Source organism: Lindgomyces ingoldianus, assembly GCF_010093535.1.
Source record: "Lindgomyces ingoldianus strain ATCC 200398 unplaced genomic scaffold BDR25scaffold_20, whole genome shotgun sequence".
NCBI lineage: Eukaryota > Fungi > Ascomycota > Dothideomycetes > Pleosporales > Lindgomycetaceae > Lindgomyces > Lindgomyces ingoldianus.
Genome location: NW_022985181.1, coordinates 895633 through 913908, shown reverse-complemented (window position 1 = coordinate 913908; position 18276 = coordinate 895633). Strand labels below are relative to the sequence as shown.

The following is an 18276-nucleotide window of genomic DNA, read 5'->3' as shown; positions in this document are numbered from 1 at the left end:
TAATGCATTCCCCACAACACTACTTAGACGTGCTAAAAGAATGTTAGATACAGCTTGCACTCTAAGCTTTTAAATAAGACATAAAACTCTTAAAGAAATGTGCTATAGCTATATGCAGGGTTCTATAAAAGATAACAAATAACTACAGCGCTAGACAACCTTTATAAGCTAATTCTACAGCTAAATTACAGAGGCTAGGCAATAAAAAGGAGCAGGTGATTGTTAAGACTATACTTAAGCTATATGCGCAAGGAATTTCCCCTTAGATAGCATTTATAGCTAATATAGCTAATTCTTTGCGCGCTAAGTGTAATCTAGGCCATGTTTATATAAACTAGCCTAGTACATTTATAAAGCGTTATTTAGAGCTTAAAGTAACGTTTAAGCGTAAGTACAACTATAAAAGAGCTCTCTGCGAGAGTCCTAGGGTAATTTAGGGCAGGTTTAGCCTTGTAGAGAATATTAAAGCTAAGTATAGCATCTAGGATAATAACACGTACAACTTTAGCAAGACAGGGTTTATAATTAGCTAGATATCTCTTAACTATACTTGCGCTTAAAACTTTACTTTAAGCTCTAAATAACGCTTTATAAATGTACTAGGCTAGTTTATGTAAACATAGCCTAGATTACGCTTAGCGCGCAAAGAATTAGCTATATTAGCTATAAATGCTATCTAAGGGGAAATTCCTTGCGCATATAGCTTAAGTATAGTCTTAACAATCACCTGCTCCTTTTTATTGCCTAGCCTCTGTAATTTAGCTGTAGAATTAGCTTATAAAGGTTGTCTAGCGCTGTAGTTATTTATTGTCTTTTATAGGACTCTGTACATAGCTATAGCACATTTCTTTAAAAGTTTTATGTCTTATTTAAAAGCTTAGAGCGTAAGCTGTATCTAACGTTCTTTTAGCGCGTCTAAGTAGTGTTGTGGGGAATGCATTAGTGTAGGAAGGGTAGTTTAGTAGGGTCTTAGCAAAAGTGAGCAACTCAGGTGTGTGAGCAACTCGCCCATGAAGTACGTTAGCTAAAAGTAGTTTAGCTAGGTAACTAGAAGTAGACAACAGCTATCTAAGGCATTAATGCTAAAAAGTAGGCTATTCTACTTTTTATTATTTTTTAAGGTAGCAACTACTTTTTAAACTAGTATAAAAAAAAATCTACTTTAAAATTAAGTTATTATAATCTCTAAGTGCAGCTAGACTACTAATTAGCTTAGTCTAGACTAGTTAAAGCACTTTAATATGTATATAAAAAAGTATACTGTTAGCAGCTACTGTCTACTAGTTATTAACAGCTATAAAAGCTATAACTTACTTTATTTTTAGTAATACTATAAAAATAATAAAATTATTACTATTTATATGCTTTTTTACTTATTATACTTTTTATAGCTACTTAATGTAGGTTGTTTTACTTCTTTAAAAAAAGTGTATAAGTGCTAAGCTAAAAACTTTATATGTAACTAGATTACTTATATTATAAAAATAAAGTTTTTACTATGCTTTAAAGTAGCTTATAATGCTATAATTACTTTTAGTAATATTTAAAAAAAGTTCTAAGGTGCTAGATTAGTTCCTTTTAACCTATAATAAGTTATAATAGGCTTTAATGTAAAGTTGCGCACTCTATTACTACTACTACTTATATATAATAAGCCCTAGCAGTTATAAACTCTAAGTAATACTTTAAAACTTAGGTTATAATTAATACTTATAAAAATAAAAATTTAAAAGCATATAAATAGTTTACTAACTTTTATAGTTAAGGTGTTTAAAAAAGTCTTAAAAGGGGTAATAATAATTATGTATAAGCTAGTGTTAGTGTAATAAAAAATTACTAAGCTTAAAGTAGCTAATAAGGCTGCTATGTAACATAAATTACATAAAAAAAAGTAAATTAAAGTAGAAAAGACTTTAATAATTTAAAAAAGCCTGCGCTTAATAGCTCTAAAGGAGTTTAAAGCGCGTAGTAACAGGAAGAAGGCAAAGAAGCAGGTGCAAGCTAAAGTAGGTAAGCTATTCTAAAGGCGCTGCAGACAGTGTAATTAGACTAGGCATAACGCACAAATGTATAAGTAAGAAGTAACAGTAGTATCTAAATAATATTCTAAGCTGTACTATACTATATAGTGCCAGAGCGGGTTGTTATGGGCTATAATAGAGTTTGTTAGGGTAGGGTCTTAGCAAAAGTAAGCAACTCAGGTGTGTAAGCAACTCGCCTATGAAGTACGTTATATATAAGAATTTTTCTCTTAGCTAGTAACTATAGCTAATATAGCTAATTCTTTACACACTAAGTGTAATCTAGGCTATGTTAGTATAAACTAGCCTAATATGTTTATAAAGTGTTATCTAAAGCCTAAAGTAAAGTTTTAAGTATAAATATAGTTAGTAAATATTTAGCCTATTCTAAAGCTTATTTTATTAAAGTTATATATATTATTATTTTAAATACTATACTTAGCTTTGATATTTTTTATAAGGCTAAACTAGCTTTAAATTACTTTAAAATTCTTATAAAAAGCTGTTGCGTTTGCTAAAAGGTTAACCTTCTAGCTAGCACAGCAGAAGGATATATATAGACAGATAGCTGTATGCGACAACAGCTTTTTTATAGTTATAGTTATAGTTAAACTTTTTTTAAACTTTAAATAACACTTTATAAACATACTAGGCTAGTTTATGCTAACATAGCCTAGATTTGTAACGGCACAGGCAAGAAAATGGGTTCGAATGCGGTGGGAATCCACTCAGAGGTATATGGGAGTGCGTGGGGACTTAGAACCTAGGAATTTCCATTTAACACCTATAGGCCTTGTACAAAGGATATTAGAAAACTACTAAGCTAGCTACAGAGGCAAGGTGCAACTAAATACATGGGGGAAATAGAGGTAACAGTAGAGGGCAGAGCAGAGTTGGGGCTAGGTTAAGTCAGGGTTGAAGCTAATACAGGGACTCTTTAGATAGGTTCTAGGCAACCTAAGATAGAACAATTTATAAAAATTGTTATACTACCCCCCCCTCTGTAGACTAATAGTCTTTATTAGTAGTAATTATAGTATAAAGTATTACTATTATGTTCTCTACCTTCTTAAACTAAAACTAGTTTAATTTAGCTAGGTGTCCTTACTCTAAATTATTTCTTTATAATGCTAGCAGTGTCCTCTAAACTAAATGTTATGCGTGCGCGCCTGCTTTAATAGTAATCTATAATAATGTCTAGCCTGTTAATCTTTAAAGCTTACTATTATTTTTTATTATTTATGCAGTTATTAATCTTAGGTATGCATTTAGTAAAGTAGCATTAGGTATTACTAGAGGTGCCTAAAAAGTCTTTTACTACTAAGGTAGCAGTAGTAATTTAAGGCATTATTAAAGGTAATTTAGTAGTTAGAGGTTAGTAGTTAAGAGTTAAGCATTAGCAGTTATCTTTAATTTTAATAAGTTATTAGTAGTTTTTAAGTTTTTACCTTAGCGCATTTTATATAACTTTTTTAAAGGCAATCTTAATTATAAGGGTGTTAGATTAAAGCACTGTTTCTAGGCTTCCTAAGATGAATGATGGGTTTGGATATGATGTATAGGATGATGATTGATTGTATTGAATTATCAATGTTTCTTTTTCTCTTTTGTCTGCTCTGCTTGTGTTGCTCGGCTTTTGTTTTTCCGGTCCGAGTCCCTCGCGCACTAGCCCTATGCGCGACCAGCTGCAACATGCAGCAATTTGCAGCAACATACTGTTCGAGCTTATTGCTCGTACTATGTAGCAGCTTTCGTCCAGCGTTCCTCCTGTCTTGACAGTAGGTGCGCATATCTGACAAAGGGATAGGAAGTTCTAAACTTAAAGGCTTTAGTTAATAGAAAGTCTCTAGTATTCTGTTTATAGACTAAATAGTTTAATATAATAGTATGTAAGTATTATAACCTAAACTAAATTAAACATATCTTAGAGCTTAGACATAGTTAAATAAATAATTAGTGTAATATTATAATAAGGCTGTTACTAGTAATAGTAAGTTTTTTAATATAATATAACAGCACAGGCAAGTCAATAGGTCTAAATGCAGTAGGAATCTACTTAGAGGCATATAGAAGTGTGTGGGGACTTAGAACCTAGGAATTTCTATTTAACACCTATAAGCCTTGTATAAAGGATATTAGAAAACTACTAAGCTTGTCAGATATGCGCACCCACTGTCAAGACAGGAGGAACGCTTGACGAAAGTTGCTACATAGTACAAGCAATAAGCTCGAACAGTATGTTGCAGCAAATTGCAGCATTTTGCAGCATTTTGCAGCATGTTGCAGCATTTTACAGCATTTTGCAGCAATTTGGAGCAAATTGCTGATGATGATGTCTTTATTACGCCCGGCTCTAGCCTAGAGGGCACTAGTACGTTATTACCTAAGCGCTTCCTTGGTGATGGCTTAACTCCTTGTAGCCCTTACATGCCTCCTGCTCCGCTATCCGGCGTAGTTGTTACATATCCCCCTGAACAGCAAATTGCAGCATGTTGCAAGCTGATCGCGCATAGGGCAAGTGCGCGAGGGACTCGGATCGGCAAAACAAAAAGCCGAGCAACACGAGTAGAGCAGAAAAAGGATCGATAAATCAACACGATCAATACAATCAATTAATCATCCCATACATCATATCCAAACCCATCATTCATCTTAGGAAGCCTAGAAACAGTGCTTCAATCTGACAAAGCTAGCTACAGGGGCAAGGTGCGACTAAATATATAGAGGAAATAAGGGTAACAGCAGGGGGCAGGGCAGAGTTAGGGCCAGGTCAAGTCAGGGTCAGAGCCGATACAGGGACCCTTTGGATAGGTTCCGGGCGACCTGAGATGGAACGATTTATGAGAATCATTACAAGATTATGCTTAGCGCGTAAAGAATTAGCTATATTAGCTATAGTTACTAGCTAAGAGGAAAATCCTTATGTATATAGCTTAAGTATATACTTAATAATTACTTACTTTTTATTATTATTTAGCTTTTATAAGTTATCTAGTGTGTTAGTTATTTATTATCTTTTAAAAAACTTTATACATAGCTATAGCATGTTAATTTAAAAGTGTTATGTTTTATTTAAAAGCTTTAAGTAACGTATCTAACAGGTTGGCCGGCTACACGGGTTAGCCGGCCACTTTTGCTAAGCCCCTACTAAAACCACCCTATTCTAGCGCAAAACAGCCTACTTTAGCTCTATATAAAGTAATATAATATAAGATATTATTTAGAGTCTACTTTTACTACTTTCTTACATGTATATAAGTTATGCCTAGTCTAATTACACTACCTGCATTACTTTTAACTTAGCTTACCTTCTTTAGCGCGCACTTGTGTCTTTAGCTTTTTTCTATTACTACGCGCTTTAAACTCCTTTAAAGTAGTTAAATAAGCCCTATTCTTAACTATTAAAGTCTTTTCTACCTAAATTTACTTTTTTTTATGTAATCTGTATTATGTGGCAGCCTTATTTACTACTTAAAGCTTTATAATCTCCTTTTACACTAACACTAGCTTATGTGTAATAATTGCTGCCCTTTTTAAGACTTTTTTAAAGGCCTTTACTATAGATTTTAGTAAGCTATTTATATACTTCTAAATTTTTACCTTTATAAGCATTAATTATATTTTAAATTTAAGAGTATTACTTAGAGTTTACAACTGCTAGAGCTTATTATTAATAAGTAGTAGTAGTAATAAAGTATATAACTAGATGTTAAAAGCTATTTTAACTTAACGTACTTCATGGGCAAGTTGCTCACACACCTAAGTCGCTTACTTTTGCTAAGACCCCACCCTAATAAACTCTATTATGGCCTATAACAACCTGCTCTAGCACTATATAGTACAGTACAGCCTAGAATATTATTTAGATACTACTTCTGCTTCTTACTTACACATTTATGTGTTATGCTTAGTCTAATTACACTATCTACAGCGCCTTTAGAATAGCTTACCTACTTTAGCTTACACTTACTTCTTTGCCTTTTTTCTGTTACTGCGCGCTTTAAACTTTTTTAGAGCTGTTAAGCATAGGCTTTCTTAAATTATTAAAGTCTTTTCTACCTTAATTTACTTTTTTTATGTAATTTATATTACATAGTAGCCTTATTAGCTACTTTAAGCTTAGTAATTTTTTATTATACTAATACTAGCTTATATATAATTATTACTACTCTTTTTAAAACTTTTTTAAACACTTTAACTATAAAAGTTAGTAAACTATTTATATACTTTTAAATTTTTATTTTTATAAGTATTAATTATAACTTAAGTTTTAAAGTATTACTTAGAGTTTATAACTACTAGGGCTTATTATATATAAGTAGTAGTAGTAATAGAGTGCGTAACTTTATATTAAGGCCTATTATAACTTATTATAGGTTAAAAGAAACTAATCTAGCGCTTTAAAACTTTTCTTAAATATTACTAAAAGTAATTATAGCATTATAAGCTACTTTAAAGCATATTAAAAACTTTATTTTTATAATATAAGTAATCTAGTTACATATAAGGTTTTTAGCTTAGCACTTATACACTTTTTTTTAAAAAAGTAAAACAACCTACATTAAGTAGCTATAAAAAGTATAATAAGTAAAAAAGTATATAAATAGTAATAATCTTATTATTTTTATAGTATTACTAAAAATAAAGTAAGTTATAGCTTTTATAGCTGTTAATAACTAGCAAATAGTAGCTACTAATAGTATACTTTTTTATATACGCGTTAAAGTGCTTTAACTAGTTTAAACTAAGCTAATTAGTAGTCTAGCTGCGCTTAGAGATTATAATAACTTAATTTTAAAGTAGATTTTTTTTATACTAGTTTAAAAAGTAGTTGCTACTCTAAAAGATAATAAAAAGTAGAATAGCCTACTTTTTAGCATTAATGCCCTAGATAGCTGTTATCTACTTCTAGTTACCTAGCTAAACTGCTTTTAGCTATTCTTATTTCTCTAAACTTATAATAACTGCTCTAGTAGATATCTAGCCTATTATAAACCTTATTTTATTAAAGTTGTACATGTTATTATTTTAGATGCTATACTTAGCTTTAATATTTTTTATAAAGTTAAACTAGCTTTAAATTACTATAAGATTTTTATAAAAAGCTTTTTTATAGTTATACTTATATTTAAACTTTACTTTAAGCTTTAAGTAACACTTAATAAATATATTAAGCTAGTTTATACTAATATAGCTTATATTATACTTAGTGTGTAAAGAATTAGCTATATTAGCTATAGCTGCTAGCTAGAGGGGAAATCCTTATGCATTTAGCTTAAGTATGTGCTAAATAATTACTTACTTTTTATTATTATTTAGCTTTTATAAGTTAGCTATATAATTAGCTTAGAAAAGTTATTTAGTGTGTTAGTTACTTATTATCTTTTAAAAAACCTTATAGATAGCTGCAGCGTGTTGCTTAAAAAGTGTTATATTTTATTTAAAATCTTAAAGCGTAAGCTATATTTAATGTTCCTTTAACATATCTAAGTAGTGTTATTAGAAATGCATTAGTGTAAGAAAAGTAGTGTAGTAGGGTCTTAGCAAAAGTAAGCAACTTAGGTGTGTAAGCAACTTGCCTATAAAGTACATTATTTTAGGTTAAATAGAACTAAACTAGTGCTTTAAAACCCTTTTTAAATATTACTAAAAGTAATTACTACATTATAGGCGTGTATAAAGCATAGTAGAAACTTAAGTTTTATAATATAAGTAATTTAGTTATATATAAAATTTTTAGCTTAGCACTTATACACCTTTTTTAAAGAGGCAAAACAACCTATATTAAGAGGCTATAAAAAGTGTAATAAGTGTAAAAACATGTAAATAGTAATAATCTTATTCTTTTTATAGTACTGCTAGAAATTAAGTAAGTTATAGCTTTTATAGCTATCAATAATAAAAAGCTAATAAGCGCTTATAACTTTTTTTATATACTTATTAAAGTGCTTTAACTACTGCAGCCTAAGCTTATTTATTATCTAGCTATTTTTAGAGACTATAATAACTTAGTTTTAAAGCAGATTTTTTTTATACTAAGTAAAAAAGTAATAGCAGCCCTTAAAAATAATAAAGAGTAAAATAGCCTACTTTATTATTGTCAGATATGCGCACCTACTGTCAAGACAGGAGGAACGTTTGACGAAAGCTGCTACATAGTACGAGCAATAAGCTCGAACAGTATGTTGCCGCAAATTGCTGCATTTTGCAGCATTTTGCAGCATGTTGCAGCAAATTGCAGCATTTTGCAGCATTTTGCATCATGTTGCAGCAAATTGCAGCATTTTGCAGCATTTTGCAGCATGTTGCAGCAAATTGCAGCATTTTGCAGCATGTTGCAAGCTGGTCGCGCATAGGGCTAGTGCGCGAGGGACTCGGATCGGCAGAACAAAAAGCCGAGCAACACGAGTAGAGCAGAAAAAGGATCGATAAATCAAGACAATCAACACAATCAATCAATCATCCCATACATCATATCCAAACCCATCATTCATCTCAGGAAGCCTAGAAACAGTGCTTCAATCTGACAATTATATTAATGCTTTAGATAACTATTATCTACTTTTTATTACTTTACTATATTACCTTTAGCTGTTTTTATCTCTCTAAAGCTATAATAACTACTCTAGTTAATATCTAGCTTATTATAAAGCCTAACTTATTAAAGTTATACATGTCTTTATTTTAGATACTATACTTAGCTTTTATGTTAGCTACTAGGTAAAACTAGCTCTAGACAACCTCTAGATACTTATAAAGTGCTCTTTTATAATTATACTTATAATTAAACTTTATTATAAACTTAAGGTAGTGCTTAACCTATATACTAGGCTAGTTTAAGCTAACCTAGCCTAGATTACGCTCTACGTGTAAGGAATTAGCTATATTAGCTATAGCTATAAGCCTAAAGGGAAATCTGTGTGTAATAAGCTTAAGTATGTACTTAATAACTACTTTTTTTTTAAGCTTAGTTAAATTTCTTAATTTAGGCTAGTATTCTACTTATAAAAGCTATCTAGCGCGTTAATTACTTAGTGTTATATAAAAGACATTATAAATAGCTACAGTGTATTATAAAAAAAGTTTTAAGTTTTATTTAAAAGCCTAAAAAGTAAGCTATATCTAACATTCTTTAGAAGATTTAATCTAGTGTTGTTGTTAAGGCATTATGTAGATAAGTAGAGTGTGGTAGGGGCTTAGCAAAAGTAGCTAGCCAACCTGTGTAGCCAGCTAACCTGTTAGGTACGTTATAAGCTATATCTAATATTCTTTTAGCATATTTAAGTAGTGTTATTAAGAATGCATTAGTATAAAAAGAGTAGTTTAGTAGGGTCTTAGTAAAAGTAAGTAACTTAGGTGTGTAAGCAACTTGCCTATAGTGTACACTATTAGCTTATTAAGCTAAATAAAATAAAAACACTTTATACTAGTAGCTATAGCACTAGTAATAGTATTTTAAATTACTTAGTTTTACTTTTTTAAATATAGTTTTTTCTTACTAAAGTTTTCTAAAGTTTAGTTACTAGTAATAAGTACTACTTAGGTGTAACTTACATAGTCTCTACTGTAGGTTTACCTTAGGCTAGTCTAAATTACTATAATATTCTACTTATCTAATTATAGAATTAAAGGCAACCTGTAGAAGAAGGGGGGCCATGTTATAGTTAACTTAGACATGCCTCAGACTCTCCCTAGAGAGCCCTTAGCCCGGCCTAAGCACATGAAGTCCCGCCACGTGCCCTAGTATATATATATCCTCTCACAAACCCCTAAGTCTCCTTAAGGATTCGTCTATTAATACTCTCCTTTACCCTCTTCTGCGCTTCATGCTTCCTGCTTCACAGTGCTCTCACAGTTGGGCACTTCCTGAGGTAGCTACATGCGGCAGATTTCAGCGCAACAATAATTAGCTGCGCTGCGCTTTGAGATGGTTCAGGTTGTTCAGAAGTAAAAGTACTACCTACAGTCTCAATGTACTATTACCCCACGTTATCAAATATTGTGAAACATGACTAGAGTGTATTAAATTTAATGAATCCCCTATTAGAGGTAAGGAGAGCAGGAGGGAAATATTCATGTCTGTTGTGAATTGGATTGTACTTAAGATAGCATGTTCTACCAAGATTGTCTCCGTTCCCCTAACACGACAATATACATCATGCTCTATTATTGGTGCGAACATGTAGTAAGCAGATGTTTAGAAAACTTGGATTATTATTGCATGTTAGCGCCTTCTCATGGCTGTTCACAGGACAGATTTGAGTTGTTAAACCTCTCGCTAGGATTAAGGAGAGGACCCGGATTGCATCCAGTTTCTCAGCATTTGTCGCAAGTATTAGAATCCACTTCTGACAGTGGAGGAGGAGCCGGCTTTTACAGATCCCCTTCCTGGAACTTCCTCTGCTTCATAAGTCACTCTCAGTTGTTGTTGAGATCATCCCGTGGTGGCGTCGGGCTCGGTGTGTCGTACGGAACGCCACATTATCGTTGGGCGCAAATGAAAAGGACTGCTCACTTCGTGGTCAACCCATCGGGCTCCGCTTCAGGTTGCTGTCAACAAACTTTATAGTTGTTTACAGCGCGGGGTATCCTGGTAGCGAAACAACGTACACGTAACAGGGTGGCCAACATCAATGCAGGAGGGCATCACAAAAAAGGGTGATGCAGCATTTTCGAGCTGGAAGGGTTTGTAAAGCTAAGGCCTTGGAGGTAGTCAAGAGAGCTACTCTTCTCATATGCATATGTCTCGTCAGTTTGTAATCCGTAGAGTGGCCAACGTTCATCGTGATTCAGGTCGTTGGAAGGCTTGGTATTGGGTACGGGGCCGACAGCGCTTCAGCCTTATCTCCAAACATTCCGAAACACCAAGGTCTCGTCTAACTTACGCCCAGTTCTCGTGTTCAGCCGTGATTTATTGAACGTCAATTACATACCTTTGCTGGAAAATACGGAACTGGACAAGCACAGGGCATCCACCATCATAGTGGGCCGATTTCCATCCCGCGACCTGACTCGTTCCAGTTTCGGTAGTCTCATGTCGCCATTTAGACTTTGCATCGTCTGCACGCGATTTCCCTCCATCAATCATCAAGCTAGTGATCTGGAGTGATGGATCTGATGGAGTTCGGGGAAGTTGAACTATTTGACTCGCATGCATGATAAGGTCAAGGATGCATGGTTTCTGAGATGTCCGGTCTCTCCGCAGGCTGCCCTCGAGTGTTCTGGTCCCTAGTTTCGGGGTTCTAGATAGGAGTTGAGCATGACTTGGGCCTTGCGGTATCCTTTGCTTGAATGTGGTTCTTCGATTCCCATAGGCTTGGCTAGACCCTCGAAAGTCTAAAGTGAAGGAGTTTGTTCGCTGAAGTCTTTCTTGAAAATTGATCCTCAATAATTTGAAAATTGTCTTTCATTCAGTATTTTGTTTCCGCCAATGGGCTCTCCTCCACCGCCCAGGAGTTCTCGTCGCAATGGCACACTTGAATTGAAAGGCCCTGGACTTTCACTTTTTGTAGTATCCATTGCACTTCTTGTGTTGGCGTATATTACTATGATTCTGAGGATATTTGTGCGGATCAAGATCAAAGCATTTGGAACGGATGACTGGCTGATGTGCTCTGGGTTGGTACGACGATGCTGATTTATCTGCGGACATCTTTCACTCTCTAATGCGTGATAGGTTTTCTATACCATTGCTTGCATATCGACACTTCTTGCAGCTTTGAAAGGCGTGGGCACCCACGTAGAAAGATTGAGTGAGGCTCAGATGCGAGATGCTGCAAAAGTCAGTCCCTGCTAAATGACTGTTCAAATAGTGCTGATCAAGGACAGTGGTTCATGTTCTTCCAACTCTTCTACGTCGCCTCAACGGTCCCAATTAAATCCTCCATCTGCGTAGCCCTTTTGCGTATAACCCTTCAACGTACCTATCGCATCCTGCTATACATGGTTATCGTCCTGTCCTTATTCGCTGCTCTTACAACCGACATCGTTGTCCTCGCGCAATGCAAACCGATTTCGGCAACGTGGGACAAGAGAAAGGGGACGTGTGCACCTACGAGCGTGATCACGGGCGTTTCGTATTTCATAAGCGCAGTGTCAATTCTCACGGACTGGACTTGCGCGATTCTACCGGCGTTCATCTTGTGGGGTGTTCAGCTGAAGTGGAGGGTAAAGGCAAGCGTGGGGGTAGTGTTAGCTCTGGGTGTTGTGTAAGTCTTTCTCTTCCCCTCCCACCCTTTTCCGCCCCTTCTTTCCCGATGCGAGACAGAGTAGTGCTTACAGTTCCGCACAGTGCCTCAACAGCCACCCTCGTGCGTCTAAAATTTCTCCCCTCCTACACTATCGGAGAAGACTATCTCTACCACATCGCACCCATCGGCATCTGGTCCATTACTGAATCTGGAATCGGCATCACTGCAGGGTCGCTCGCCACACTCCGCCCTATTATTAAACATATTCCCTTCCTATCTAACTTTTCGTCCGGTGATAAGAGCAAGACGCCCGTCACCCCGAAACTTTCCCATCGACTAGAAGTTCTAAAGGGGAGTGCGAGGAGGAATGTAATACCAGGTGTGAGTACCGAGATTGAGGGGACTCGGAGAAATTGGGAGGAGTTGAGTGATGGGGAGAGTCAGAGATATATCTTGAAGGAGAGTACTGTTGTGGTTACTAGTGAGGGTGGAGAGCGGGGGTCATAGAGCGCGTTATTTTGTCGACTTAGGCACATCGTTTCGTTCTGTGCTAGCATACTTTAACGGGTGCTAAGCAAAAGTAGTGAATTAATTGGTAACGAATTGCAGGACCATTCCATCACTTTATCACGACCTACTATTTCGAATAGTGGCATCATCGCCAGTAATTTGAACCTCCATCACCAATACATCTTTCGACCTTTCTGGGATATGCTCCACCTCGAAATGGTGGAGGATATAAGCCATTATAGTCTTCATCAAACAGGCTTGAAAGAACCTGCTAGGGCAACCGTTTTTCCTATACCCGAATCCGAGAAAGTTTCATCCATGTAACGGGCGGCTTGGGGGTGTTAACATTAGATTTGGAAGATGAGCGGAGGCCTTCGGAAGGGATATTGGTGATGGAAGCGGAAGCGAATCGAAAGGGTTGGAAAGATGTTGGATTGGGGTAGAAGTCGGCGTCGATGTGGATGTTGTGAATGGGACTTCCATATGGATACCTTGAGGTATTTTGATTCCCGAGATGGGGGTGCCAGTTTGTGCCGAGACCTATGTATCATATCGCGAGTCTTCCTCCCCTTTCTGTTCAAGATGCAAAGCTCAAGACTAACACGACGCGGAAGTGCCAACGCACCAAAATCCGAATGGCGCATAGACTCCCATTGCGGAATCTACCAACGTCAGTTTAGATACAGCGTCTCGAGTCTAGTATCCTTTGAGAGTTTCCTACAGCACTTGGTTGCATTCTTGACGCATTTGCTGGACGAATTTCTCCGAATCTTCTACGGCCGTGCTGTGGAGATTCAGGAGCAACCATGCAACCGCCATACCTGCCAGTGTGTCCAACCGTTAGTACACCTAATAGTACAGTACTGCAGTACACTGATTTTGGTCACGTACGTATGTACAGGGCGTCTACTTAGTATACTGTACTATACATAAGGCTGCTGTACTAACTGTTTATAGTAGTTATATAAAATTTTTAGTAGTTTTAGGTAGTTAAAGGTAGGTTACTAAAAGCTAAAAAGCTTATGTTTAGAAATTAATGTAAAGAATGCTATTATTACTTATTTTATTAGTAATTTTTTAATAAATTTAGTAACTATGCTATTTATATTATTTTTTTACCTACTATAATATTTTTATTTTTATTTTAATTAATAACATAGTTATTTTAGCATGCTACTACTTTATAGGCTTTATTTTTATAAGCCTTATTTTTATATACTTTATCTAGCTGTTTTACTACTTAGATATATTATGCTGCTTTATCTTAACACTTAGAAAAGGCCTACATAGCTTTACCTAGCCTATTTATGCTATTTTTATGTAAAGTAACTTTTTTAAAGTATATATAAAATACCTAGGCTAAGAAGCACTTAAATAATGCCTACTGTCTGTACGCAGCAGCAGCGTCACGGTCTGGATACAAGCGATCGCGCACAAGCAGGACCACGTATCTATGTCACATAATGCTTGTGCGCGAACCTCTGTGCACAAACATCTAAATATCCCCCTTTTCCTCTATATAAAGGAAAAATAAGAGTAATAGAACTAAAAACATGTTGCCTTTACTTTACCTACTTTATACACTATGTATACTATACACTACTCTTACTTTTACTACTTAAGTGCTTATACTATAAGCAGCTAGCTATTAGAGCCTATTTAACACTAATTAGTAGTTAATTTAATTAACTATAAACTAGTAAGAGTAATAATAAAGTACTTATACTTTATAAATGTTACGGTCTACGGTTGGACCAGCGTAACTCCACCAGCAGTGCTCCACAATCTAGCTGGATTGGGACAGGGCCCGCTTATCGACCAGTCGGAGGACACAGAGGCAGCGCAGCTGCCCGCGATAACAGAGGAATGCGTCATCTAATAGGAAGGCAGGACACAAGCCCTAGAGTAAGCCTTAGCAAGTTTAGTAAGTCTAAAGAAGTTAGTAGCGCAGCTAGCATAGCTAAACTTAGGGAACTTACTTAAGCTTGTCTTAGCACACCTAGCACATGTATATAGTTCCTACATTAAACAACTTTTAGAAGGTGTGTTTAATGTTTAGTCTATTTTTTATATAAACTAAGTAGCATTTAGCTTTCTAAAAAGCTATAATACTATTTATATATCTTACACTATATATACCTCTAATTCTGTCTAACAGGACTGTTTAACCCTAGCCTTTCTACTGCCGCATATAGGGCAAACTATGATCTAGTCACCCTACTCTCCTCTAATAGCCTAATAGCCTGTACGTAGGACTGTACACCCTACTAGTTAGCCTCTACTACCTGTCTAACTCCCCCTTTTAGAATATTATAAGACCTAAGTGCTTTTATAAAGCAAAGATTATAACATTAAACACTATCTTTTTTAAAAAGTATAGATACCTTTTAACACAACCTAGATTCTAACATAGCCTATACTGCGCTATTAGGATCTATAAAAGTCCCTACTTAAAGTAAAGCTGTCCTAGTAGAACAGATTAATGTAATTTAGGACAACATTAAAAAGCTCTAGCAGATTAGCAATAAGGTTAGTAAACTACTAAAACTTAAATAAAAAATTACTAACTTTTACTAAAAAGTAATAAAGTTATAAAACTTTTTTAAACTTTTAAGCTTTTAGAAAGCTACTAAGCTTATTAAATACATAAACTATAAGTAAAGCTAGCAAAAATCTAGAACATTTCTACTAAGAAAGTAAGTGTTATAGTAAAAAAGACTTTAAAACTAGCCCTTTTAAAGCCTTTTAAAGAATTGCTAAAGAACCTTTACCTATTTTTTATAAAATGCTACTTTTACATGTAATATAATAAAAGAGCATTTTAAACTAACATAAAAATAATATCCTAGATAAGATTACACTTAAAAGGCCTTTTTATAATCTAGTTTTAACTACACATAGATAATTAAATAGATTATAGAGCTAATAAAGCAGCACTTAACTTTAAGATAAAGAAAGTGTTTAGTAATGTTAAAAACTTTAAAGTAGCCTTAACAGCTATCTATAAAACTCTAGACAAAAAAAAAATTACTGCTAATAAACTAAACACTATAAGGCAGAGCAACAGCATAGTCTAAAACTACGCAGCACACTTTAGAAAATAACTAGCTATCTGTAGATAGAACAACTAGAAGGCCCTATGCTATATGTTTTATAATAGGCTAAATAATAAAGTAAAAAATAAATTTATGCATGTTAACAAGCTAACTAGACTAGACAACTACATTATAAAAGTAATAACTTATAACAACTATTATAAAAAGCGTAAAAGAGAAAAGTAATAAAAGGGAACTCTCTAGAAGCTAGAGTTTGTTCTAAAGAAAAAAAAAACTTTATAGTATAATAAAAAACTAATAGACCTTAGTTACACAAAACATATATAAAGCCTCTCTTTAAAGAAAAACTAAGTCCTAAGACATAATAGGCTGCCTTTAATAAAAGAATAATAAAAGTAGTTAGAAGATAAGGCCTGCCTAAACTATAAAAAAGTAGGACATTTCTGCTAAAACTGCCTAGACTTCTAAAAAGAGGAGAATAAAAATACTACTACAACAATAAAAGCTATTACTACTAAATACAGCCTTATAGATAAGAAAATATTAGAAAGATTAAAGAATAGACTTTACTAGTAATATAAAGAAAACTATTTTTTAAATAACTGCCTTAAAGTATATTAGAAGGTAGTTATTTAAGACTTTAGTAGACTAGACATAGTGTTGCAGGACCTTATAATTTTTAAGAGATATAAAGAAGAAACTTAGATCTAAGGATACATTATAAATGTCTAGAAAAAAGAAAAACAGTTCCCTTTCTAAGACTAGACCCCTAGTACTTTAGTAAGAGAGCTCTCTAGACAGTTCTAGAAATGCAAATGCTAGAAATGTAGTCTATAACATAACTACCTAAGTTATTACATAGTTATGCTTTACTAAATAAATATTAGTAATAACTACCTTACATTTAACATTATATAGCGCATAGCTAAAGTTAAATATAACATTATAGATAAAAAAAAGTAATAACGTACTTTATAGGCGAGTTGCTCACACACCTGAGTTGCTTACTTTTGCTAAGACCCTACTAAACTACCCTTCCTACACTAATGCATTCCCTATAACACTACTTAGACGCGCTAAAAAAACGTTAGATACAGCTTACGCTCTAAGCTTTTAAATAAGACATAAAACTCTTAAAGAAATATGCTATAGCTATGTGCAGAGTTTTATAAAAGATAATAAATAACTACAGCGCTAGATAACCTTTATAAGCTAATTCTACAGCTAAATTATAAAGGCTAGGCAATAAAAAGGAGCAGGTGATTGTTAAGACTATACTTAAGCTATATGCGCAAGGAATTTTCTCTTAGATAGCATTTATAGCTAATATAGCTAATTCTTTACGCGCTAAGCGTAATCTAGGCTATGTTTACATAAACTAGCCTAGTATGTTTATAAAGCGTTATTTAAAGCTTAAAGTAAAGTTTTAAGCGCAAGTATAGTTAAGAGATATTTAGCTAATTATAAACTCTATCTTACTAAAGTTATACGTGTTATTATCCTAGATGCTATACTTAGCTTTAATATTCTCTACAAGGCTAAACCTGCCCTAAATTACCCTAGGACTCTTACAGAGGGCTCTCTTATAGTTGTACTTACGCTTAAATGTTACTTTAAGCTCTAAATAACGCTTTATAAACGTACTAGGCTAGTTTATGTAAACATAGCCTAGATTACGCTTAGCGCGTAAAGAATTAGCTATATTAGCTATAAATGCTATCTAAAGGGAAATTCCTTGCGTATATAGCTTAAGTATAGTCTTAACAATTACCTGCTCCTTTTTATTGCCTAGCCTCTATAATTTAGCTGTAGAATTAGCTTATAAAGGTTATCTAGTGCTGTAGTTATTTATTATTTTTTATAGAACTCTGCACATAGCTATAGCATATTTCTTTAAAAGTTTTATGTTTTATTTAAAAGCTTAGAGCGTAAGCTGTATCTAATGTTCTTTTAGCGCGTCTAAGTAGTGTTGTGGGGAATGCATTAGTGTAGGAAGAGTAGTTTAGTAGGGTCTTGGCAAAAGTAAGCGACTTAGGTGTGTGAGCAACTCGCCTATAAAGTACGTTAGTAGTTTTTTATAAAAATCTAAGATTAGAAACTAGAAAGACTAGGTAGACCTGCTAGGTTTAAAGTCTTAAAGCTAGTACCTAAGAAGCCTAAGACACTGCTTCTAAGCCTTGTAATTAGCAGAAAGGCTTTAATAATGCAATAAAGCTATAGCTAGTGTACACTCTACAGAAATAAAACTTATAGCACTAATAATTACTAATAAAAGAAGCACCTTGTTTAGATAGTATAAACATAAAAGTACTCTTAGTAAACTTAAAAGAGCCTTTTTAGCATGTTACATAGACCTAACAACTGTCTATACCCCTAGTACTAATGTACACAGTGTTACTGTGTAAAACATTAGAACAATAAGCACTAAACAGGCTAGTAGCCTACATAAAAGAAGAACTATAATAGTTGCCTATAGTAAGGGACAGCCTTAGCCTATAA

At 34.1% G+C, this 18276-nt stretch overlaps 1 protein-coding gene across 1 annotated transcript; it reads left to right on the top strand.

Moving 5' to 3' along the window:
- Nucleotides 1-11451: 11451 nt before the first annotated feature.
- On the top strand, nt 11452-12718 carry BDR25DRAFT_371641 (uncharacterized protein; the record flags this gene model as incomplete). Its single annotated transcript, XM_033697195.1, has 4 exons — nt 11452-11643; nt 11698-11802; nt 11850-12229; nt 12313-12718. 4 exons carry the CDS (start codon nt 11452-11454, stop codon nt 12716-12718), a joined length of 1083 nt encoding a protein of 360 aa, XP_033546476.1.
- Between the last annotated feature and the right edge of the window lie 5558 nt (nt 12719-18276).